Source organism: Anguilla anguilla, chromosome 10, assembly GCF_013347855.1.
Source record: "Anguilla anguilla isolate fAngAng1 chromosome 10, fAngAng1.pri, whole genome shotgun sequence".
In the NCBI taxonomy this organism is placed as follows: Eukaryota; Metazoa; Chordata; class Actinopteri; order Anguilliformes; family Anguillidae; genus Anguilla; species Anguilla anguilla.
The window spans coordinates 20,836,286-20,861,333 of record NC_049210.1 but is presented as its reverse complement, the minus strand read 5'-3'; the positions used below and the strand labels follow the sequence as shown (position 1 = coordinate 20,861,333).

Genomic DNA, 25,048 nt, shown 5'->3' with positions numbered 1-25,048 from the left:
TCAATTAAAAAAGTTTTTGTACCCCTTCATATACTGCTGCAGTATTTCATAAATGGATTTTGTAGCTACACTTGTACATTGCAGCAATAGCCTATATTTTTGTACAATTCTGCACAGACAGCAGAACCAGCACATCACTATCAACAAGAATACCTTGAGAACAGACTCTATATTAGTTTGTGAGGCGCAAACATTGTAACCTTATTTCCTTCAATCATTATTAGGTTTATGCATTCACCTATTTAGTCAAATTAATGGCACTATCTATTATATAAGTTTGCGAAGTTATGCTGCAGTCCCTTGATGGCAAAAGTAAGAGAACAAAACACAAATAGTAGTTAGCAAACACAGTTCAGTCCAACCACAATACTTAGTTGACAACAGCAACAAGTACCCATGCTATACAGGCTAACATTTTTTAAAAATCGTATTTTCAAATTAACACTATTCATTAAGCCACAAATAAAATATGTAGATCACATTGTTTCTCCATATTTATAACCACTAACATAATAAAACAATTCCTTTTGATATAAAAGTATATCTGTAGCTCTTTATATCTCAGAGCTGTAGTTCTGACAGCGTATCCATTCTGTAATGGATTTTCAGCTCAGGGTTTATTTATGTTGGCACTGGCGGCCGATGAACTGTATCATAACCACCGAAAGGCCATCAAATCCTCCGAGAGTACTTTGTTATTTTCAGGATTTTAAAAAATAAACAATAAATCTCAACCAAATAAATTTGTTTTAAAAAATACATTTTCTTTGGGTTTTTTGTTGATAAATATGAAATGATTACTTTGATTACACAGAGTCTGTAAAATTTAACAGCTATTAGTTCCTTAACCATAATATTTGAGTTTCAGTTAGCAAGTAGCAAGCACCAGTACTTTGTTAGCTGGAAAAGTTATGTGGTCTCTTTCTGCAACTGGCAATGCAATGCTACAATTGTTGCTGAGGCAACAACTCACACTTTTATGGGCTGTGCTTTGTTTAAGACATAATTCTTAAATAACTTTTCCATTCATGTGGAAAAGTTATTTAAGAATTATGTGTTCAGCTCTGCGACCACATAGATAATTCTATCCCTGTCATCTGCATTTTGGACTTTTCATTATTTGTTCATTATTGGACTTTATTCTGAAATAAATGATCCTCACAAAGATCCTCACGTTTCACACACAAAACAATTGTTATATGCATGGTTGTAAGTGGAATAGAGGGCTTTTAAGGCATCATTTTGAGGCATAAACACCAGGCATCTGGAAACAGTCATTTCCATTAAAGCAAACAAGTTGGGGAGATGGGGTGGGGGAAGCACTTTGGTGTCAAGGTCAGAGCTGGAGTTCACTGAAGAAAATCTTAACTGATCGCTCCACTGTCATATCCCCCTTATATTCGGTATTGTAACAAGCTATGATCACGTTCAAACTTAAAAAACGAAAAATAAACTGTATATTATACATTTTCACAAATAATGGAAAAACAGTCTTACACTAAATGGATGGAGTGTTACCGAGTGGCTGTAATTCCACTGAATGCCAATTAAAAGCCATGATTGGTGAGGTTATGAGATCATATTGTTGCCAAAAGACTTCCAGACAGCCAAAACACTGACACACAGGGAGGTAAAGGGGAATAAAAAGTTATGGTTTGTTTCAATAAAGAAATAAGGCTGCTGTATGCCGAGTTTGAACAACATTAAGTGGGATCCCTGTGCAGGCTCCATATAACCAAAAAGAGAGGTCACCTTTCTAAGGCTTGGATTTCCTCGCTCAAATTGTCGTCTTTGGGCTCCTGTCTTTTGAATGTTGCCATTTTAAATTAATTCCACTGCTGCCTATTCTGGAGGTAGAACCTAATCTAACCCAGCCTCGGGCGGCCTTTTGTGAATGAGCATTCACAGGTTCTTTTGCTGTCAAACAGGGGCTTCGAGCAGTACAAAGACAACCGTGAGCGGATTACAACCGACTAGTCCTGCAAAGCTTATCCAAAACACCCTTCCTGTCCCACGTCAGCCAGAGGTAAAGTGATGGGATCAACTTCTACTATGCGCGTGATAACATATATAGTGGCTTTCATACTGTCGACATATGTCGATAAGATCAGTAACCAGAAAATCAGTGTTATTCTTAATTCTGTTCGTAATTTTTGTCAAACAAGACAAACAGGCCTCTCAACCCAATCGAATAATTCCTATTTACCGTGTTCTTGGTCTACATAAATCTCTTGTCGACGTAAGCAATGTTTTTTTTCTTCATTTTTAATTCATAGACAGTAACTCTCATCATTTAAAAGGGGCTTCTACCGTATCAAACAGAAACTGTTGGCGGTGAGTTTCAAATAGGTACCAATATATTATAATCAAATCAGGTACAAAAACGCAATAGAAAACTACCTTCACTTTGGTGGTGGTATATAGCAGCGGTATATAGCCACTATAATTTAACAAATAACATCAAAGTTTTGTGCAGAGGAAATATGGGCAATGTTGCTTTAAAACGCCATTCATACATTACATTAAATTCGTTTAAACCGTGTGCATGTGTTTAAATTACATAACTGTGCTAATCTAATTTAGCCAACAAGTTTGGAGATGCGGAGATACCCACATCATGTTTTCCAAACAGAAAGCATCTTATAATTGCTGTTATGTGCGTAACATTACAAACTTTGTACGATACCTTTTTCGACTGTCCGGCATCATGCGTTCTTTTGCGTTTTCCATTCCCACGTAAAAGCTTTTAGTTGTATACAATCTAGTCCTTCTCGCCTCTTCAGTTTTCATAGAAAATTTCAAAAAAGCCGCTCGAAAAGCTGACGTCTTCACGGACTTTCCGCCTAGACTTATTTTGAGGAGGTCGGCTAATAGAACAGCAAGCGCACCAAACGCTGCAGAAGACGCCCAACCAATCCAAGTGCTCCATTTTAAAACGCGTTAATGTATACATTTGAGACGGTCAACATTTTTTTGGAAGAGATGCTGTCGTTGACGGACTCTTTTTTTGGCCTGTGGACAGGGAGTGAAATTGGCAAAAAGCAAACAGTCTTCGAAGAAGGCTTTATTTGTTCTGTGAGGATAGCAGTTAGCTCTACCTTATTTGCATAGACGCATAAACAATAGTCATGAGTAAGCAGTTGTCCAATGATATATGTTGTGGTTCTGAACTACGGTCCTATGGATGACTTGTCCATTCAACTATTATTTGGCTATTCTACGTGGAGCCGATGCACAAGGCCCTTAATTGTCTCGAAGGAATGCTACTTCCAGCTGTTACAAGTAATTTATGTAGACAGCTTGTTCAGACAAAGGTTTTTGACTTGTAGTGCTCAGATTAAGCGATGCGTGGTAAAGTCTTTGCAAATGTTTTTTTTTTTTTGCTTCTTTTTTGGCTTTGTGCTTTGAAAATATAGACGTCAGTGAGCAACTTAACAATGATGGTAACAAAAGTCCTTTTATTATTTGCCAAGTCGTAAATAAGAAGGTTTGCCATGGCCACTGGTCTTTATTAAGGTGCATTTTGCTCTTGGTAACTCATTAAATTTCTCTCCCAGAGGGCTGTGAATTCTCCATAGTCTGCTGAACTTCAGACCTGGGTACCTTGTGGGGTGCGTGGTGACATTTTGGAAAGAAATAACGTCTTTAATTATTAAGCTAAATGCCAAATAGTTACTCTGATCCAAACTGAACTGTCAGATTGTTCATCTGGAATTCATTGTCTCATAAAACAGCCTTTTTGAAATGTATTGTTGAGGGGAAATTGTGTAACACAACAAGTTTGTATGCAAGATATTTAATGGGGTGTTGTGCATGCACATATTATTTGTGTAGTCAGCCGTTCTGCATATAAAACATCCTTTCATGGAATTAATTGTGACGTATAATTTAACCCATGAAAGTCAACTGCTTTTGATGCAATCAATAGTTTCTGTTATTAAAGAGAAACAGCTCTGCTGTCATTTTTTACGTAGAAATGAGGTGTTTAATACAGTGCTGAATTTTGGAGAGAGGGGGGTTTGATTACTTGAATGTCGTCACGAGCAGTCAAATATTAGAATGTGACATTATTCAGAATACATGTCCCTAGTTGGTGTGACGTGCTGTGGTGAGCTGAGCTCTCTGCAGAGAGATAGAGAGGGAGTGAGTCACTCCAGTCAGACGGTGAGGCCTGCGACTAGACCCATACTGGCCCTGAGCTGACCCATACTTCCTGCCGCCTCATAATTGTGTCCCTGTGCAGAAAGGCTGTGAGCTGCCTCCTCTCTCAGTAAGATGGAAGAGTGGAGTAAATAGTCTGGCGCGGGTGTGTGGTGTTCTGGGAGCTGAACAAAAATGTGTGGGTGACACAGCAGCACTCGTTTAGATTTAAGCGCTCCGCTGTGTGCTGGGGGGGGTGGGGTTTAGAGGCCAGGGAAAGGATAGAGGCGTGACCCAAAATCCCCACCCACTTCACATCCAGAGCCCGTGGAAAGTTTTTAATTGCCCCGTCCCCCCTCTCCCCTCCCACCCCCTCCATAATTTTTAACGGAACTATTTCCTGTACATAAACGAGCATGGCTCCTCCAGGCTTCCCTGCTAAAGCAGTCTTCTTTCGAAATGGAGATTAGAATCTGTTTGCTTGGTTTTCATTGGCACTTCTAAAAGGAAAAATGTTTAAATGTTAACTGTTCTAATTCTGTCTGCAGAGCATTCCGTGCTTTACACTTGATGCATTGACAGCACAGCCAGCGAGGTAAACCGTGGAATGAAATATAATATGCTAATAAAATGCAGCCGAAAAAATTAACAAGACTCCAGTAAAATGTGCAGGATTAGATTTTCCAGGCCAGGTTCTTCTGTCAGAGATTTTATATCAAAAATGCAGAGTGAAACCAAGTCAGGGGAGAGAGTCTTTCTGTGTGAAGTTTTAATGACAGGTCTACTTACGCACCAGCTCAGATAACTTGTAACAAATGTCCTTTTAACCTCAGCCTGTCTTGTCGACAAACCCCAGAAAGAGGTGTGGTCATGTGGCACCAATTAGCCTGATGTACAAGACTCATTCTTGTGCAGGAACCGTTCAGCGTTCTCTTCAAAAGAGAACAGCGCTATAGTAACAATACAAAGGCAGGGGGCTGCCCTTCAAACCAGCATTACAACACAGGGGTTCCACCCCTGCTCTTAAGCAAGAGCCACAAATACACATCCTTGTGGCATTGGACAAGTGGCACCACCTCTAATCTGTAGCATGAATGAGAAATCCTGAAAGGCATTGTTGGGAAGTTTAAGAAATGGATCTAGATTCATTTCTGATTGCTACTTGAGGTTGTATGTTGAGTATCAGGAATTTGACTTTCAATTTGAATATTGGTTAAATTCTTTAACTATATTAAATTAGCATTTCCATTAACTTTTTGGCTCACCAGCCATTGTGGCTAGTGGTTTTCCAAAGTCAATTTTAAATGGCCAAAATCCCCCCAAAAGAAAAGTAATACATATATTGGAGAATGCAACGGCATGTACTTGTCTGGACATAATATTTTATTAAAATGTTTTAACAATTTTGCCGAATTCCCCTTCTTATCAATTGTACTCCCAGCTCAATTGAGGTGGTAAGACACCAGAGAGAAAACTGTATGGGCCAATGGGATGAGCACTCAGTGTTCATCCAGTTTTCATGGGAATTGTAGTATCATGTAGTATCACCTCAATTTGACTTAATTGTTTCAGATGCCTTTTGTAAACTACAATGATTTTTTTTTTTTTTTTCATAGAAAATGCTACCCAAAGGTCACAAACCAAAGTGGCTGGTAAGCGTGATGGAGTTACACACTGCCGAATTCTACCAAGATGGCAGGCAGCAGGTGTTAATGTCAAGCCTGGTCTCCAGTGTCTACTAATCGAGCAAAATAACTGAAAATAGTGCTGGATAGACTGAGAAGTTTGACGGTTACTGAACAATTCAAATTCTCCATATGTCTGATTGTCTTTGAATTCTGTTTTTCTTAAATCCAGTCCATAGTTTATTGGAAATAAGTGCTGCATGTTGATAAGTTGTTAAATGAAAGCCTGCACAATCCTGCAAACCTTAATTGCGTGCATCTTCTAATGGAGCAGGCCCCAACCTCTTTTAATCAGATGAAGAGTCCATCCTGTGGAGCTGGAAATGGGATAATTTAGGGAAGTAGAGACACCCTGTGGTCACAAAAGAAACAGCAACTTTACCAGGTTCTTTTTTTATATCCAAGATTGTTCAAACTGTTTCTTGTATTTATAATCTAATGAAAAACATATTTTCAACGTATGAAAATGCCAAGTTACTCACACATACAAAGCACTGTATATAATTAATTCAAACTGGAAAAAATCTAGGTTAATAAAAGTATTGATATCAAAAGTTAAGAGAAATAATATTGCTATCTTACCTCACATAAATTAAACAAGCTGTATTCCAAATCAATGTTACCCAGTGTTTCCTAAATTATAACTTGGCCCTGTGTTTTTTAATCTGACAATGTGGTCATTCAAACTTTGTGTCACATCAAAGTGTCAAATAACAAAAATGGTCTCTTGCAAGACATTTAATGAACGTATGAAATTGCCAGTGAATACCTACAGAGAGTATATTCCTTCAGAAAGGATATGTTTATACTTGGTTGTGAAGTTCATTTTACAAAATGTACAAGTTCGTTTATGTTTGCAACTCTACTGCACATACGGACATACACACATACATAGAATACTTCATTATCACCATGGGGACATTTCTCTAGCGGCATGTAGCATTAACGTTTACAAACAGATATTTATACCAAGAAACATACAATCATTCACGTTACAGAAAAGTCGGGTGGATAAATGCATAAATACATATAAAAAATCAACGTATTGAGGCCTATTAAATCAATCTTGACTTTCAAACCTATCCACACATACTGTATGTTGCCCCATTAATTTACTGCGTGCTTGTACACACAGGGCCTAGTTACTTTAAACAATATAGGCATCATTGTTTAGCATACAGCTTGTTTAATTAGTGTGAGGTTAGATAGCTAATATTGTTTCTTGTAACTTGGTGTAATTTTGATATCAATACTTTGATTGGCAGGCCTATATTTTGCCAGTTTGAATTAATGACTTATAGACTGTGCCTTGTATGAGTAACTTGGCATTTTTGTACGTTGAAAACGTGTATTTCATCTGATGTAGATTTACAGGATGTATAAGAACCACAACCAAAAACCAATATCCTGAACATTATCAAGAAAACGTGCCCTTTTGGCTTTGCCAAACTATTTTTATTCATACTAACATCATTTCATAAGGACCTTATTCAGCTCCTTACATATTTTTCCATTTCAGGTAATAAGTATGTTTTCTTTTTACACATTTTTGTCTCACCCCAAAAGCTATTTGTGTTCTGTCACGAACAACTCAATATGTTCTGTAAATATGACTGAAAAATTTCCAGGACTGCCACACAATTTCTATGTCCCTTGTTTAAGAATTCTCATGATATGAATTTAATTGGAATTCCCAGAGGATAGTTGATCCAAATCATGTTGTGTGTACTTTTTGCCCTCCTTTATATTGTTTTAAAACAAACATAGACATTGACAAATTTAAATGTGAAACTTTGATACTCAACAGATTATACTTAAAATAATACATACTGACAGCCCATTTTCCCTCAATATCATGTAACAGGATCAAATCCAATATAACATTGTTGAAATCTGTAACAAGGTTAAAAACTTGTGCTAAAAATGATAATAAATCATTGATGAAATTATAATCTAATGTCTTCAGCCTTTAGTGATGATATTCTAAGGTTGCTAAGACAGTATTTCATGTGTAGCAGTCAGACATACAGTACAACTTGCAACTGTCAGATTGAACTACATTTTTACTTAAGTAATCACTGCAATTTTATCATTTCTGAGTTAAGATATAATCATGATGATTTGTGTTTTGGCAACATTGGTGGCAATAAGTGGTCATTCCTGTAGTGAATGGCAATACATTTCCCAGAGTTCATTTTGCAGCAATTTCCTTTTTGCCTAAAGATCATGGGAATTGGGTGACCTTTCAGACACAAAAAGGTGCTTTTGTAAAAAAGATTTACAACTTCTTTTTAAGAAGATGCCATCTTTTGGATGAAAAGCTAAACCAATGTCCTGGCTCACTGGGAGTATTACAGATCCCTAGGAATTTACAACTTACATACTGAATATTTAAATATAAGCCACACATCCATTTGAAATTATTACATATTGGGTCACACGATTAACAATAATTTATATCCATTGACAAGATATCAGGGAGTATAAATCACCTTTTTTTTGTAAAGGCTTTGGCAAAGAGCCCAGGTTCGTTATTTCTCAAGCTCACATGTGAGTTTCACAATGACCACCGTCCTTATCAGTGGAAAAAATCCGCATTACAAAATAGTGGAAAACTTCCCCATTGCAAGAAAAAGTTACTGTGCTAGACGGTTCATCGTCATGGAAACTTCATCAGTTACTTCATCAATGAGCAGCCATTCCTGTCATTTCACTGACTTGGTGTAGATTTATCCAAAGGTGTCTTATTTGTGGCTTCCTGACAAGTAGATAATTGATCTGGTGGTGATTTGACATGCTTTTTGTAGACACATACCTGATTTGTGTAATCCTTCATTATACACTCACTCACTCTTAACTGCAAATACTGAAAAACATGGTTCATTTGAAAGCTGATCATATTGACATTTTAGTTGATATTTGTTTGCAGGTAAAAGCACAGTCATAAAAGGTTCACAAGAATACAGTTGTGAAAATGAAAAATGTACTTCATTCAGAATACCTTCTAAGAAACTTTTGAAGTTTCAACAGACATTATATACATATGCATAGACATTATACACAACTCCCAAATTAGAAACTTTGATGTACATAAATGTCATAAATACATACTACGTGTGCTGCATAACATTTTTTCCAATTTGTAACTTTATTGTCAATCTGTGACAATGTAGTTGTTTTAAAAGTTTTACCAGTTTACTGACAACAGCTTCACATGCACCTACTAACAGGGTTGAGTTCATTATGTGAACTCATGGTTTATTCTGTACATGCGTTTCTATACTGTCATGACACCCCGGACTATATCCTAATGAAGACTGTTCACGCCCGCCCAAAGCTGTATGCACTGAATACAACACTGCAATGTAGAGATATCAGTATCGCTTTATTCACATACTAAACCCAGCGTTCCCCCAGGTCAACACCTTACATCCCATATGCTCTCTCATTTATAGCCATCCAAAACTAAATGAACTACATAGCTGAGCGTATTGATTAGAAGCACGCGTGTTCAGTTTGCATTACCTGCAGGTACTTAGATTCCAGTTGTTTTCATACATTGATGCTAAGCCATTGCTGTATATGGTTCATGTAGACAGGTTATTCACAGAAGATATGTAGGATGTGTATTCATGCTTAGTACATTGTATTGATAGAAAAATAATTATATTTACATTGATTTTGATTAATATATCACTTTAAGGAACTTAAAACTTAATGTGCCACTGTCACTGACGCCTCCTTGTTTGGGAAACTGCACTATTTTTTACCCTGCCAACCAGTGATCCTGCCTATATGAGAAATTGTCTTTCACTTTGTCATCTCTGCCTGTCTTACAGGTCTGTCTAAAGAGCCCTATCTGAAGTATCTACAGTACTGTTTGGCTTGTCTCTGTCAGCGCTCTCTTCACTCTCTGCCTGCTGCGGGCAGAGGCGCCTGAGTGGGCCGGATTTCCTAGCGTTAGCCAGGGTCTGCCTCAGGGCTTCCCGGAAGCGTCGGGAGGAGAAGCAGTAGAGCAGGGGGTCCAGGCAGCAGTTGGCAGCGGAGAGGGTGAAGCTAGCGTAGTACCAGTCCTCAGCGCGATTCAGCATCTGGCAGCGGGTCGGGTGGAAGAGGGCGACGGTCACGCCCACCGTGCGGGTGACGTGCAGCGGCACGTAGCAGAGGGTGAAGATGAACATGCAGGCGGCGATCACCCGGGCGGCGCGGCCCTTCACGTCCGCCCCCTGGGCCTTGACGCGGGACAGGAACGCGCCCAGCCAGGCGTAGCAGGCGGCGAACACGCAGAACGGCACCACCACCCCCGCCACCAGCACCGTCAGGTTGTAGACGAAGAAGAGCGTGGCCATGTTGGGCTGGTGGAAGTTCAGGCACTTGGTGGTGTTGTCCGCTTCGTCCACCCAGGTGTCCAGCAGCCCAAAGAAGGGCAGGCCCTGGAGCAGAAGCGCCACCCACACGGCCGCGCACAGCCGACGGACGTACTGGGGGTTGGCCATGCGCGACTGGGTGGGGCCCCTGTGCCGGGCCACGGTGGAGCAGCGGTGAATGCTGATGAGCGTCAGGAAGCAAATGCCTCCGTACACGTGCACGCTGAGCAGGAACACCTTGAACTGGCACAGGAAGACGCCGAAGGGCCAGTCATCCCACATGGAGTAGAGCACTATGAAGGGGGCGGCCGGCGTGATCAGCATGTCGCTCAGGGCCAGGTTGAACTGCAGCACCACGCCAGAGTTCCACTTCATGGCGCGGGAGCCGAACAGACACAGGCTCAGGCTGTTCAGCAGGAAGCCGCCCAGATAGAATACCACCATCAGCCAGGGGAGGGAGGGGTGCAGCTTCTGGGAGGGGCAAACTGTACTGTTGGACATCTTCAGGTGGGGAGGTGGGGGGGGGCTGTTACCTGCCATTATTAGAAGACAGAGAAGAAACTCAGTTAAAATTCATTGTTTCAATTATTTGTTTAATTATTTATTTTAAAACATATTTTCCTGAATGGTCCTTATTTCCCTCAATACTTTCTGAACTAACAAATTGACATATCCTTCTAAACAATTTTTATGTAATTTTTCTGTTGTGTGACATCTCTTTTTACAAAAAATAAAACTTCTTGTCCAAATAAGGAAAAGGATACACACCACTTGCACTTACTCAGTTGCAACATTTGTAAGATCCTCAAAATAGATACGGTGTTAACACCCTTGGTAAGCATGAACAAAAATAAGATGCATGTCTTTTATTTACTGATAAACTTCGAGTGAACTCCCCAGGTTGACATCCTGTTGTCCTTGCACATTTCCTCAGTGAATATGTGACTGCTCAATGCACAGCCAATAATGTTTTAGATAGCATAAATGTGCATTTCTGGAAATTAGCCAAAAACAGCCCGATGTTTGTGTAGACATGCAGAATTTAGTTTACTGAAATAAATTAGCCAGGGGATGAAAGAAGGAAAATAATAGGACAAACATGGAATAAAGGGATTTTGGGAGGAGAGTGACATACAAGGCAGGCTCTTACTGACAAAATATCACGTTGAAATTGTGTTGTGTCTGTAATCGACTGCTGCTTTCTTGGCCAGGTCTCTCTTGAAAAAGACATTTCTAATCTCAATGAGACTAACCTGGTTAAATAAAGGTTAAATTAATTTTTAAAAAATTATAAATCTTATATATGAGACAGGGTATAGACAAATTATCTTCCGTGTGATTCAGACAATATAATATGAAACTGGCTATCTACTGAAAAACATCTTAAAACACATGATACTGACTCCTGACAAAATATATTACACTTGATACTTACTCCTGAAGAAATGTATTACTTATGATACTAGTTTCTATTGACAAAATATATTACTTATGATACTGGTTCCTATTGACAAAATATATTACCCACGATACTGGCTCCTACTGACAAAATCTATTACACTTGATACTGGCTCCTACTGACAAAATATATTACACATGATACTTACTCCTGACAAAATATGTTACACATGATACTGTTTCCTATTGACAATATATATTACAAATGATAATGGCTCCTACCTTTTGTCCTCCTTTTGACACTCGGAACTCTTAATATCCTCTGAAGCCTAAAGGCTTTTTGGTGGTTTTTTAGTTTGGTGGTTTACAAAACAAGATTAAAGGAAATGTCTTCTCAAACCGTGTGCGTGTGTGTGTGAGTTCACGACTAGTTCACCATCATTCATAACCCAGATGCATTCAAATTCAATTCAATTCTATCAAAATTAAATGGATAAAATATTTCTTGAAAGATATTATATGGCGAGGCACGTCCTCACTAGTGAGAGAAAAAGATGAAGAGTAGCTCTAAAACATGCAGTTCTTCTATTCCATTACATGTATGAATGTATGTGTGTGAGTAAACGTGTGCGTGGAGGAATGTGTGTTTCCTCACTATCATTTCCCTTTTATCTGCAGCCAAACATCCGTTCATTTGCAGTAAACCCTGCCAACTGTTCCCATATATGCCAATACCTCAAAACCCGCCCCCACTCCCAGCATCATGTAGAATGAGGAACCTTCACCCTTGCAAGCAGAACTGTTCTTTGGGTGTAGGGTTAAACTATTCACTGTCCATTTGTTATTTGGTTTCAGAGTAAAACCCACCTGTCTGTACTTAACCTGGATTCCCATTGCCTGGTATTATGCTTCAGCCTGTACTCCACACCCATGATTATATTTACCCAAGTGAACTTCATCAACTGTTTCAATGTGCAACCGTTTTGAGCACGTTTCTGAGAAATGACCAGGAACAGCTTTTATGATGATTGTGTGAACGTGCTAGTTCCTTCTCTTTAAAACAGTCCCCTCATCATTTAGCACTGGGTATGGTAGTAAGATAATGTTTCTGCAACAAGGGAACAGTACTATCGGAATGAGCGCCATACACCATCTCTTGCATTGTTACTAAAAATGGCTTCAGCACTTCTCTCCCGCCACCAGCTGTCCTGATCTCATTCACTGTATACTAGTTTCTGTTCCAGCTGACATAGCCATTTCCAGAAACCATTGTCAGTAATGAGGACAGTATTATAATACCATCAATTGACTAATTCAAGTCTTACTGCTGAAAGTATGAACAAAATTTGCCAAATGTGTATTACTTGTCAATCAACATTATGTTATCTTAAACAGGGGACAGTTGTTTAGACATTAAAAAAACAAGTCCAAAATGCCCAAAACCAAACAAGGTGTTGAAAATCCCCAAACGTGACCCAACCGTTCATTACAAAATGATACACGCAACAGCAAAACTAACAGAAATTGTAAAATGCATACAAATGGTCATAGGTGTTGGACATGGTCATGGACGTGGACAGAACAAAGGACAGGTCAAAGTTGGGCCTACAGAAGACTTCTACCCTGATCTTGAACCAGTAGTTAGCTATTCTTCCTCCTGGTTACTGAAATCACAGTCCTTGAGGACCTGCTGGTTTTCCACCCTCCCTTTATCTGAGAGTCGGGTGTAAAGACAGCCCGGCCAAACTGCAGCACTAACTGTTCAGTTAATTACCTGGGAGAAAAAAAACAGGAGTATGTGTATGCTGGGGAACCAACCAGAGTGGCAACCCCAAATTTTTAAGCTGTTCATTTTTTCAAATTAGGTGCTTTCCGTGTTTAAGTTATGTATTCTCTTAAACCAGATTATGTCAGAAATAGCTATGCATGGCATGAAGAATAAAATTCTGTATTCACATTGTGCATTGTTACGTCCCCTGCCTCTGCTTGCCTGGGTAGTGCAGGTGGAGGTAGTTGCTTAATTTCCTAATTGCCTGATGTCTCCACCTGCCTGTGGCCCAATATAAGCCAAGTAGTATGAGGCAGGGGAGATTTTCTTTTGGGGGCTTTTGTGTAGAGAGTCTTTCTTTGGGATCTTCTTTTGGGTTTGTAGTTTTTGTGAAGATTGTTTTGCTTGAACTTTGTGGGTTTTCCTTTGTTTTAGTTTGTGATTCGTTTGTTATTTATTCTAATAAATGTCTGGGTTTGTGTTTTTAAATCAGTTTTTGGGTACATTGGACATGTTGTTGGGGCTTTTCGAGCCCGGCCGTAACAAATGGGCGCTCGCCCGGGATCTGCCATCCTACTTCTGACACCATGGACACTCGCACCCTTCCCTGCGGCGGCGAGGATGCCGCGCGCAGAGACACACTTCCCTGCGGCAGCGAGGACGCCGCGCGCAGAGACACACTTCCCTGCGGCAGCGAGGACGCCGCGCGCAGACACACACTTCCCTGCGGTGGCGAGGACGCCATGTGCAGACACACACTTCCCTGCAGTGGCGAGGACGCCATGTGCAGACACACACTTCCCTGCGGCGGCAAGGACGCCGCGCGCAGACACACACTTCCCTGTGGCGGCGAGGACGCCGCGCGCAGACACACACTTCCCTGCGGCGGCGAGGACGCCGCGCGCAGACACACACTTCCCTGCGGCGGCGAGGACGCCGCGCGCAGACACACACTTCCCTGCGGCGGCGAGGACGCCGCGCGCAGACACACACACTTCCCTGCGGCAATGGCGGCAGACTTTCCTGGATAATTCCTGGACATTAGGTACAATGTACCTTGTGTCTTTTTTTTGTCTTATGGGTGGGTGTGTTACGTCCCCTGCCTCTGATTGCCTGGGTAGTGCAGGTGGAAGTAGTTGCTTAATTTCCTAATTGCCTCCACCTGCCTGTGGCCCAATATAAGCCAAGTAGTATGAGGCAGGGGAGATTTTCTTTTGGGTCTTTGTGTTTGTGTAGAGTCTCTTTGGGATTTTTTTTTGGGTGTCTCTTGTGGTTTTGGGTTTGTAGTTTTTGTGAACTTTGTGGGTTTTCCTTTGTTTTAGTTTGGGAACAGTTTATTTATTCTAATAAATATCTGGGTTTGTGTTTTTAAATCAGTTTTTGGGTACATTGGACTTGTTGTTGCGGCTTTTCAAGCCGGCAGTAACATGCATATTGCCCTATATTGTGTTACGGCTCAAGACTGCAGAGTTACAATAACCGGCAGCCAGCACCAAGGCCAAACACCTTTAACACCACAGCGTCTTTGGCCCAAAGAATTGTCATGTTTATTGACATGACACAACCCAAAAACATACCAAAACAGGACCGAGCCAGTTGTACAGACCTGTCTATCTCAGACCAGAGCCAATCTGAGCTGTCTGAACAAAGTTAATGGTTAGGTTCTTCTGACCTCACTCACAACGGCCAACCAGTGTTGTTAACCTCAAATAAACCACAATAATCTTACAAATTCAAAGGAGGAAGTGGAGTTGGATTGGACACACCCTCAGAAAACCTGCCACAAGCGTCCCCCGACAAGCCCTGAAATGGAACCCCCAAGGAACAAGGAAAAGAGGTCGCCCCAGGAATATCTGGAGAAGAGGTGTCCAGGCAGAAATGTCTGGGAGTGGGTTCAACTGGGGAGATCTCGAAAGAACCTCCAACAACCGATTGAAGTGGAGGACATTTGTCAATGGCCTATGCTCCCTAGAGGAGCAAAGGGCTTAAGTCAAGTAAGTCAAACCACAATAATCAAGGCATAACTGAAAAAAGGACATGAAAAACACAAAAGAACAAAACACAATAGTTGTGTTGTGCTGTGATGCGTGCCCACAGGACCAGAGAGTGGTGGCCTCAAATCGCCATCAATTGCAGTGTCTGAGAGAATTGTACCCCAGCAACCAAAACGGTGCACACGCATCACCTGTGCGCACACCTGGGATCAGAGTCAGCTAACGCCGCTGCCTGTGAGGGGAAAGGAACGTACACAACACAGAAGCCACACTCACATGAGAGAAAGAGAAAAGAATTATAGCAAAATACAATTACATAAAAGAAATAACTACAAGCACACTAGTTCACTCAGTAATCCTGGGGGGTGTAGGTACACTCGGTCAGTCTGTGCCCTCCAAATGGAAATTACCTTGTTTAAGAACATAAAGCGCATCTGATGACATCACCCCTCATTCAAGATCCTTATCACACTCCACGGGTCCCGCCTCGCCCCACCAGGTAAAAAAGTTAGGGACAGTAATCACTCGCTCTTTTTTTCGCCTCTCTTTTCGCCCTCACTCTTCCTGCGTCCTCTCCCATTGTCCCTTGAGTGCCCACATCCTATGGGTCTAACTCGAGTTCTCATAACTCTGGAGAACTCCAATTCAAAGTGTTTGCAGAACGCCTAAGATCGCGACAATCACCGATTTTTCTAAACGCACAGATAAAGTCACTGCACGCAGCAACGAGGCTCTGCTGATTTAGCTCGCCTGCAGCGACTAAAGCCTGATCCATCCCGCGTGGAAACCACAGCAAGCCCGACGCTGCGCCAGCTGACCACGACGAGCTTCAGGAAGAAGAGCCTTGCTGACGACCGACCGGGGGGACAAACACATCACCGTTGCTACGGAACAAGGATTCGGTTTGCGCCGCGCGCCTCACGTCTGGAAACCTCCACAATTTCACAACGCCAAGACTGTTCTCTCCAGGACCCCACAGCCGCCACCGGAGGCCGCTACCCGCGTGAATGGATGGACAGGCAATAGTTTAGCTTAGTCTGCATTGAGTTTAATGTGACATTGTGTGTTTCCATTTTGTTGTTTATAGTAATTTGCGCTGGCGATGTAATCTTAGAAAACAATCCTATGCATGGTTTTTCTCTCTCTTACTTCCCGACTAACTTTACAACCCTAACGACATCACACTCATTGTATAGTCGGTAGTGGGCGAATAACTAGCTTGGCTGCATGTATTGCTTAACAGCTGAAGTTACGCTTCACTCTCCGGCCCTACCGGAAGCAATACTCCTTCGTAGCTGAGCTCAGTTATTCAGCCACGCTGGTTACACTGTACCCCACACATACGCGACCACCCGCTGTTTACCCTTCCCCCTTTCGTCCACAGACAAAGGGACACGTGCGCACACGCAACCACACACACATACCCCTACCTTCCCGTATTTAGAAGTTTCCCCATTTAGATTAGTTTGTGTATGTTCTGTTTGTATGTTTGTTTAATAAATCATTGTATTAAACCCGTGTCTGTTTTGATGTTGCTGGAACGTGAGAATCTGAGTCAAAATAGCCTATCCAAGAACTACATCCTTCCGGTTATCTCTTAAATCTTTGATTTAATCATTTGATCCTTAATATTTGTCATTTTGATTATTAATTGAAGTTCCAAATTTATGGTCGAATAGTCTAGATAACTGTATTTTATGAGACCGATTTTTAATTGTGCGGTTATACCGCTTCACCTGCATAAGTGGTGCCCCGTGTGAGAATATAGAATTATAATCCCGACATAAGTGATGCCCCGTGTAAGGCTATATTGTCATTTCCCGACAGCGGTATTTCACAAAACAGGATTACTGAGTTGGCTGGATGACTGCGCTGGGTCAATCCCATAACATCTCTTTGCATCAGTCCATGTTCCAGATTTTACTCATGAAGTAATCCACCTCCAACTCAGTAATCTGGCTTCATGAAACAGGGCCCTGCTTCATGATACAGGGCCCAGGTTCTGTCACTCTGTCCCAGGTTTTTCTTGTCACTCTACACTTACAGTAAGTAATCAATTAGAACTGTTGATTACACAGCAGTGAACGCCGGTCCTTGTGCTCTACTGTTCGGCTAATTTCAAGCCGAACATTCCTTTAAACACAAAGCTTTCTGTCAAACATATAAAAACACATTTTTTGCAAGTCCCTATTAATAAGTGTAATGAAGCGACCTGGCAAGTGGGAAGTGGATTATTGGAAGCCATTAATGGCAGCATCACAGCCTTGTAATCAGATTACAAGGAGGGTTGACACAGTCCACTAGAGGGCAGAACAGAAGAGATAAAACTGACATCCTAGTTCTGGGCACGAAGGCTGAGAGAAAAACTCGCTAGACTCTTTGTCCCTTAATACTGAGGTGCAACCAAGAAATCTAGGAATAATCCTACAGACCTACCTTAACTTTGACCTACCTCACTAATTACCTACCAGCTGACCTTAAATATTGAAACATTAAAGCGCTTTTTAAAAAAAATTTAAACCTTCAGTGCAGCTTTTCATTAAGCAACCTGAATTGATTTTATTTTGATTTTATGGTACTTTTACTTTTGTTGGAAGTTTTCTGTGGTTGGGGTTTTTTTTATCTGCATCTGAACTGCTTGTGCAGAATGGTTTTCTGTATGAAATGTGTTCCATAAAATACTTTTTATTTTTGGTGAATGACATGAATTTGTTCAGTTTGGCTTACTTCAAATTGCTACGTAAAAAGTTGTGCAAGTCAAGTGTTTGCTAAATTCCTGTGATGTAAGAAAGTATATTTATCAAGATGTACCCGTGGCAGGTGCATTTGCAGCCTTGTCCATTTTAAACCAAATTGCAGAATAGTTAAAACACACCACTGCATAGTAATTACCAACCAGAAGTGCAGATTTATGTTGAGAGGATCCAGATTTCCAGAAGCTTCTCAATCCTCTGGGTATGTGGACTCTGAGTACTTAGGGTTTTTTTTTTTATTTATTTATTTTTTTTAAATCAGTTCACACACACCATTTGTAGTACAAGCACAAACTTAGCCTTCCAAACTGGAGAAAGATTCCCTCTCCCTCGAAGAAACCACTTTAGGCAGAGGTGTCAAACTCCAGTCCTGGAGGGCCGCAGTGTGTTAGTTCTCAGTGCGTTTCCGCATTAGAGATTAATTGCAGTAATTGGGAAGTGTCCACACACCATGTTCTCAAGGCCTTAATTGGCTGCAGACTGATAGGAAACCACAAATACATGCAGACACTGAAGCCCTCCAGGACTGGAGTTTGACACCCGATTTAAGGCATCTTCAATGGAGTGCCAGACGTGACAGGGGTATGCAAGTAAAGGGCATGAATAAGCAAGACGAGGACATTTGTATCAAACATTTATTTCCAAGGTTCCCTACAATTATCCAGAATGACCAGATCTCTTAATAAATAATTTTCAACATCATGAACATCGTTACCCATACGGTAATAATCCATAACCACCCCCCACCCCTACTCCACCCCAAAATCTCACCCCTCCCCAGACAAAATAAACCCTTGTCTAACTGCCAGAGAACAGCAGAAGTGAGCCTCAGTCCAGGCTGACTTTGAAATCTCCACTTGACAGTGAAGAGAGCGACATTCACACCCCCTTCTCCCGTACCCCACCCACCCTCCCAAATGAGTCCTTCCAGACAGCTGGAGGGGTTGCTGTTAACGTTCCCCTTACGTTCCTCTCGCTACAGTTCAATGAGTCCGATATGTACACCTGTGGCCCTTTTCCAGAGAAACAAAGGCCTGGGGGGGAAGGGGATGGTGGTGGGGCTGGGAGGAGGAGAACGATCCATAGGGGGCACCGTTGAGCAGCTCCAGCCGCCCTACAACTCGTCCTTCCCGCCCTCCTCATCGTCCTCGGCCCCCTCAGGGGGCGGGCCGCCCGCAGCACCGTAGAGCTTGCTGACGATTGGCTGCACCACCTCCTCCAGCTCCTTCTTCTTGGCCTGGAATTCCTCCAGGTCGGCGTCCTGGTGCGACTCGAGCCACTCGATCTTCTCCTCCACCGCCTTCTCGATGGCCTCCTTGTCTTCCGACGAGAGCTTGCCGCCCAGCTTCTCCTTGTCGCCCACCTGGTTCTTGAGCGAGTAGGCGTAGCTCTCGAGCTCGTTGCGGGAGTCGATGCGCTCCTTCAGCTTCTTGTCCTCGTCGGCGAAGCGCTCGGCGTCGTTCACCATGCGCTCAATGTCCTCGGGGGTCAGCCGGTTCTGGTCGTTGGTGATGGTGATCTTGTTCTTGTTGCCCGTGCCCTTGTCCTCCGCCGTCACGCGCAGGATGCCGTTGACGTCGATCTCGAAGGTCACCTCGATCTGCGGGACACCGCGGGGTGCCGGCGGGATGCCGGTCAGGTCGAAGGTGCCCAGCAGGTGGTTGTCTTTGGTCAGGGGACGCTCACCTGAGTAGGGGGGAAGCGGGTATGTTCAGTGAGATTAGCTAATTATTAGCTAAACTGACAAGTGTACTATGCAATGTATCAACTTAAAATTTAATTAAGTATCTTTATATAATGTTGAAGTGAAATTCCAAAGTCACTAAACTAATTAATACCTGTCCATCAAGTGCCAAACAATCATCTACCAAAATGGCAGGTTCTCTAAACATTTCAATCAAGTTGGACCATTTAAACACTTTCCAGCTTCCAACTGTCACTCAAAACTCAAGACACAGCACATTGGATAGCTAAAGCTTAAAGCAAATCATAACTGGGAATTCACCTTCATAGACCTTGATGGTGACAGTGGGCTGGTTATCAGAGGCCGTGGAGAAGATCTGGGACTTCTTTGTGGGCACCACAGTGTTTCTGGGAATCAGCTTGGTCATGACTCCTCCCACAGTCTCAATCCCCAAGGTCAAAGGGCACACGTCCAGCAAAACAAGGTCACCTGTGAGGGGAATGACAAGTCATAAACATTGGTGAGATGGAAGTTATTACCATGATATGGGGGGGGGGGGTAAACCTTGGTTTTAAACACCCATTTAGAAATATAAATAGAATTTTTAGTCTACTCCTGGCACACTTGACTAGGGCACTCCAGCATTTGGTTACCAAATGAAGCCATTTATGAGTAGTACCCATAAGGGATCAGGGACTCACCTGTGTCCTCCTCTCCAGAGAGCACTCCTGCCTGCACCGCTGCTCCGTAGGCCACAGCCTCATCGGGGTTGATGCCACGGGACGGCTCCTTCCCGTTGAAAAACTCCTTCACCAGCTGCTGGATCTTGGGGATGCGGGTGGAGCCTCCCACCAGCACGATCTCGTCGATGTCGGGCTTCTTCAGGTCAGAGTCTTCCAGAACCTTCTGCACGGGCTTCATGGTGGAGCGGAACAGGTCCTGTGTGGATGCAAACAAAAGAAAATTAAAGGAAACCGATGATAAAGGGACAATGGTTAAAGTCGGCAGTGAAGAGTTCTCCCATTGGGAGATGGGCTAATGCACCTGGGCAGTGGCACCTTGGAGATTTCTAACATTGGTTAGCATAGCTAAATGACAGTATTGCGTTAATGTTGTACCTATCCTCATTGGGCTGAGAATGTTGCTGGCCAGGCCAAGCTCTATTACTCAAATTAGTCAGGTGAAAGCACTTCACTTACATTCAAAGTCACTCTGCATAGGAGTCTTCTGAATGAATGCACTCTTCTGAATGAATGCAATGTAATTTCTATTCCAAACGGTCGTTCCTGTGATAACGCCGAATGCCGAATGGTGCTTACCATGTTGAGCTCCTCGAACTTGGCACGGGTGAGGGTCTCGGAGAAGTCCTCGCCCTCGAAGAAGGACTCGATCTCAATGCGGGCCTGGTGCTGGGCGGACAGGGCGCGCTTGGCCTTCTCCACCTCGCGACGCAGCTTCTGCACGGCGCGGTTGTCCTTGCGCACGTCCTTGCCCGTCTTTTTCTTGTACAGCTTGATGAAGTGCTCCATGACGCGCTGGTCGAAGTCTTCACCGCCCAGGTGGGTGTCCCCGTTGGTGGCCACCACCTCGAAGACGCCGTTGTCGATGGTCAGCAGGGAAACGTCGAAGGTGCCGCCGCCCAGATCGAACACAAGGATGTTCTTCTCTCCGTCCCGCTTGTCCAGGCCGTAGGCAATAGCTGCGGCGGTACTGCAAGTGACAAGGAGAGGTATTAGGAAATACAACCTCATAAGGCAACCCCATGCCAAATATCGCCACCCACATAAGCAAAGGGCGACAAAACGAGGGATAAACTCACGGCTCATTGATGATCCTCATCACATTCAGTCCGGCGATGACCCCAGCGTCCTTGGTGGCCTGGCGCTGAGCATCGTTGAAGTAGGCAGGGACGGTGACCACGGCATGAGTGACCTGAGAGAGAGAGCGGAGCAGAAGGGTTCTAAGAATGTGTTCAACTGGGGCAGCTTGTTTTAAGCTGGGGCGGGTGAGGTGGTTTGGCATTTTACAGCCAGTTCAAACTGACCACTAAAGCACCATACCTTCTTCCCCAGGTAAGCTTCAGCAGTTTCCTTCATCTTGGTGAGGACCATCGCGGAGATCTCTTCCGGGGCAAAGGTCTTTATCTGGCCACCGCCGATGTCCACCTGAATGTGGGGCTTAGTCTTCTTCTCAATCACCTAGACAAAAAGATTACAAAAAAGACCCATCAACAATCCCATTCGATTTGATTTGATTTGATATCTCAAAAACAATCTAGAAAGCAATCTAGCCGTAACGTTTTCATTACAACATGCAGCCACTTCAGTTTCCCCATTGACCTAAAATCCCATTGATGCACAGGTGCATCAGGTGACAGCCCCTCACCTTGAAAGGCAGGTACTTGATGTCCTGCTGAACGGAGGGGTCATTCCAGGTGCGCCCGATGAGCCTCTTGGCATCGAACACAGTGTTCTCTGGGTTAGAGGTCAGCTGGTTCTTGGCAGCATCTCCAATGAGACGCTCGCCCTCGGTGGTGAAGGCCACGTAAGAGGGTGTGATGCGGTTACCCTGGTCATTGGCGATGATCTCAACACGACCGTTCTTGAACACACCAACACTGCAAACAGGAAAATAAGACATTATTTTTGCATGTTTATAAAATAAATTCACTTTTGGTTGACACCACTTAAGAGACTGACATTAACTGGTGGCAGATTTCCAGTTGTAAAGTAAATGTTGTTGAGCTTGAATCTAACTACTGAAACGGCTGAGCTTCATGACCTTCCCTATTGTCAGCTTATGCAATAGTTTTCTCTATATAAAATTGTAACATTACAAACGAGGCGAATTTTGCAAACAAGAGACTTTGAATTACAACAGCAGGTCGTAATTTCTCCGCTTCATATCAGTTCGGCATATCAGTTCATATAAAGGTCAGGCGTAGTTGCCAGGTGTACCGCGCTTACCAAGAGTACGTCGTTCCCAGGTCGATCCCTACCACGGTCCCCACGCTCTCCTTCTTGTCGTCGTCGTCCGCGAACACGCTGCCGGCGACCAGCAGCACCACGCACAACAGCCTCATCTTCATTGTTTCTCCGTTTCTTCTTCAATGTAGTATTCTGTGTTTAAAGTGGTATTCTGTAAAGTAAGCCATCAAACCAGGTTCAATTTACAGTATATTAAATACGTTCTAACATTTCAGCAGACAGTAATGTATACCACAAATACCCTCAGAACATGCAATTAACTAGACAACCGGCACTATAAACAAATTGCTAATCTAGCCAACAAGCTTATTTAGCACGGGTAATTTATACTGAAGCATGTCAGTAATCCTTAGAAATTATGATAAAATAAAATGAAAGCCTCGTGGCTGCCTTTAAACGCGGACATACTAAGGCCTCGTCGGGGAAAGAGCAGTACGCCCAGATAATGGTGCCCGTTTCCTCCTCAGTAGGCCATTACATTACCCATCTAGCTGGCTAGCATGCGAAATAGCGGTCTAAGCAGAAAAAGAAACGTAACGCCAGTTTGCTTTCCAATCAAGTTCAAAGAGGACCATCGTCCAATAATGGCGATACAGTTCCTAATTGAAAGTAGTAGTGAGCCAACTAGGCGACGTAAATTAGCTAGTCAGACTGCACAGTACGAACAGCTAGTGACTCGAAAGACACGAATGAATGGGCCTACAGGGTAGCCATCGAGTTTACTGGACCGTGTGGGAGCATGTTAGCTAAATAATGACAGACAGATGACGAAGTAAACTTTGATCGCTAGCTAGATTGTACAAAACAATTTGCACAAATAAAACTTGATTCTGGACCAGTTAACGTCGAACGGTAAATTAGAAATAACTTGAATCGACGTTGCGCTGCTAAAATGTAACAGGGTGGAGTCCAGACAGGAGCTGACACATGTTCAAGTTCATATCAGCAATCTGTAATGTTAGTAGTAAGCCAAGTGGCCATACTGTACATATTCCACGTGGATTTAACGTGTAGAAGTACAACATCGCTAGGTGGGTAGCATTTGATCAACTTAGGCAGTCCATCGATAGCCACACCAACTAAGCTCTAAGCTACCACCGGGTAGCAACAAAAACGCATCCAGTACAACAGGGATCCAACAATTCCACAGTAATTTACCTGTAAGCATGCAATTCGTTTTCTAACAACGTAATAATTACCATCTCATCGACAGAAACGTTCTTTGCCGCCCAAGTACAAGATAATCAGAAATGCGTCCAGTCCGCAGAAAGCAAATGCAACTTATTTCTGGCCAAATAAAATTATGTTTCACATGCTGCCCATTCCTGTCTGACCAGCTAGCCAAGTGCCCACATTGTTTTGAAATACATGTATAAAACAATCAATTACGTACCTTTTCCTTCTGTGTATTTAACGTAGCAAATTAATTCTCCAAAAAGCCACTATGATAACACGTTCACACTTCCTTCGCTTGTCTAACTGATAATAGCTGATTGGTACCCACAAGCTATATAACCTTCATCTTTCCCCATCGTGGATGCACGCCATTGGTCGTGGTGTTGTTCGTTGGAAGGCAATCATTGGCTAGAAGAAGCACGCTGGCTGCTGTTGATTCGCACACGTACCGATTGAACAGACGTCATGACTCACGCCTGTGTTCACAATAGCGATTGGGTAGCTGTCAGTGTATTTCCAGTACGTTCTTGTCGGATTTTGCCGGCCGGTACCCGAGAATTGAACTGTATTGCAGTTTCGACCATTAATGCTTATAAAATTATACTTACTTTATGCGCATCTTTGTCGGCACAGTCTACAAGTTCTCACGAACGAACGTATGATGGGCTCAGACATTGGGCACTAAATATGGAAATTTGTTTCCTTGTTAAAGACGATTTCCCGACTAGGAAGCGTTGCTGTTGCGGTATCTGTGGCGAGATATAAATGAGATCATGACTCGTGCTTTACGCTGGCTATTCCAATTTTTAAAATGTGATCCTTTGGTAGAATTTGTTTGGAATATCTTGTAGTGTGAGACCTCCGTCATATAATATCGTGCTAAATGAATATGAATACCAAGGAGCCACAGTCATAGTATTATGCAGGCAATGTGACTCAGAAGCACGTGTCTGTTTGTTTTACAATATAGAGAAATATGGGTTGGTATTGGAGTAGCCCTAATTGTAATACATTTCCTTATCTTTCACAATGCTTGACATTTCCTTACGGGAATGTAATAAGAAAATAATTTAAGAGATCAAGTTATTAATAATCT

At 42.7% G+C, this 25,048-nt stretch overlaps 2 protein-coding genes across 3 annotated transcripts; both read right to left on the bottom strand.

Annotated features, from left to right (window-relative positions):
* Window positions 1-6,548: 6,548 nt before the first annotated feature.
* Window positions 6,549-12,268, bottom strand: LOC118237186 (P2Y purinoceptor 2-like). The gene is made up of 2 exons (XM_035435664.1): window positions 11,873-12,268; window positions 6,549-10,725 (listed from the first exon to the last, which is right to left on the bottom strand). Exon 2 carries the CDS (start codon window positions 10,691-10,693, stop codon window positions 9,671-9,673), a length of 1,023 nt encoding a protein of 340 aa, XP_035291555.1. The 5' UTR covers window positions 10,694-10,725; window positions 11,873-12,268; the 3' UTR covers window positions 6,549-9,670.
* Window positions 12,269-18,722: 6,454 nt separating this feature from the next.
* On the bottom strand, window positions 18,723-24,326 carry LOC118206675 (endoplasmic reticulum chaperone BiP). Of its 2 annotated transcripts, none has more exons than XM_035379636.1 (9): window positions 24,170-24,326; window positions 22,756-22,927; window positions 22,175-22,406; window positions 21,850-21,987; window positions 21,609-21,721; window positions 21,109-21,499; window positions 20,491-20,728; window positions 20,111-20,278; window positions 18,723-19,791 (listed from the first exon to the last, which is right to left on the bottom strand). In XM_035379636.1, the coding sequence occupies exons 2-9, from the start codon at window positions 22,875-22,877 to the stop codon at window positions 19,220-19,222; spliced, it is 1,974 nt and encodes a 657-aa protein (XP_035235527.1). In that variant the 5' UTR covers window positions 22,878-22,927; window positions 24,170-24,326; the 3' UTR covers window positions 18,723-19,219. The 2 variants fall into 2 exon arrangements, with proteins under 2 accessions (XP_035235527.1, XP_035235528.1); XM_035379637.1 differs by having other exon boundaries at window positions 22,756-22,908; window positions 24,170-24,273.
* Between the last annotated feature and the right edge of the window lie 722 nt (window positions 24,327-25,048).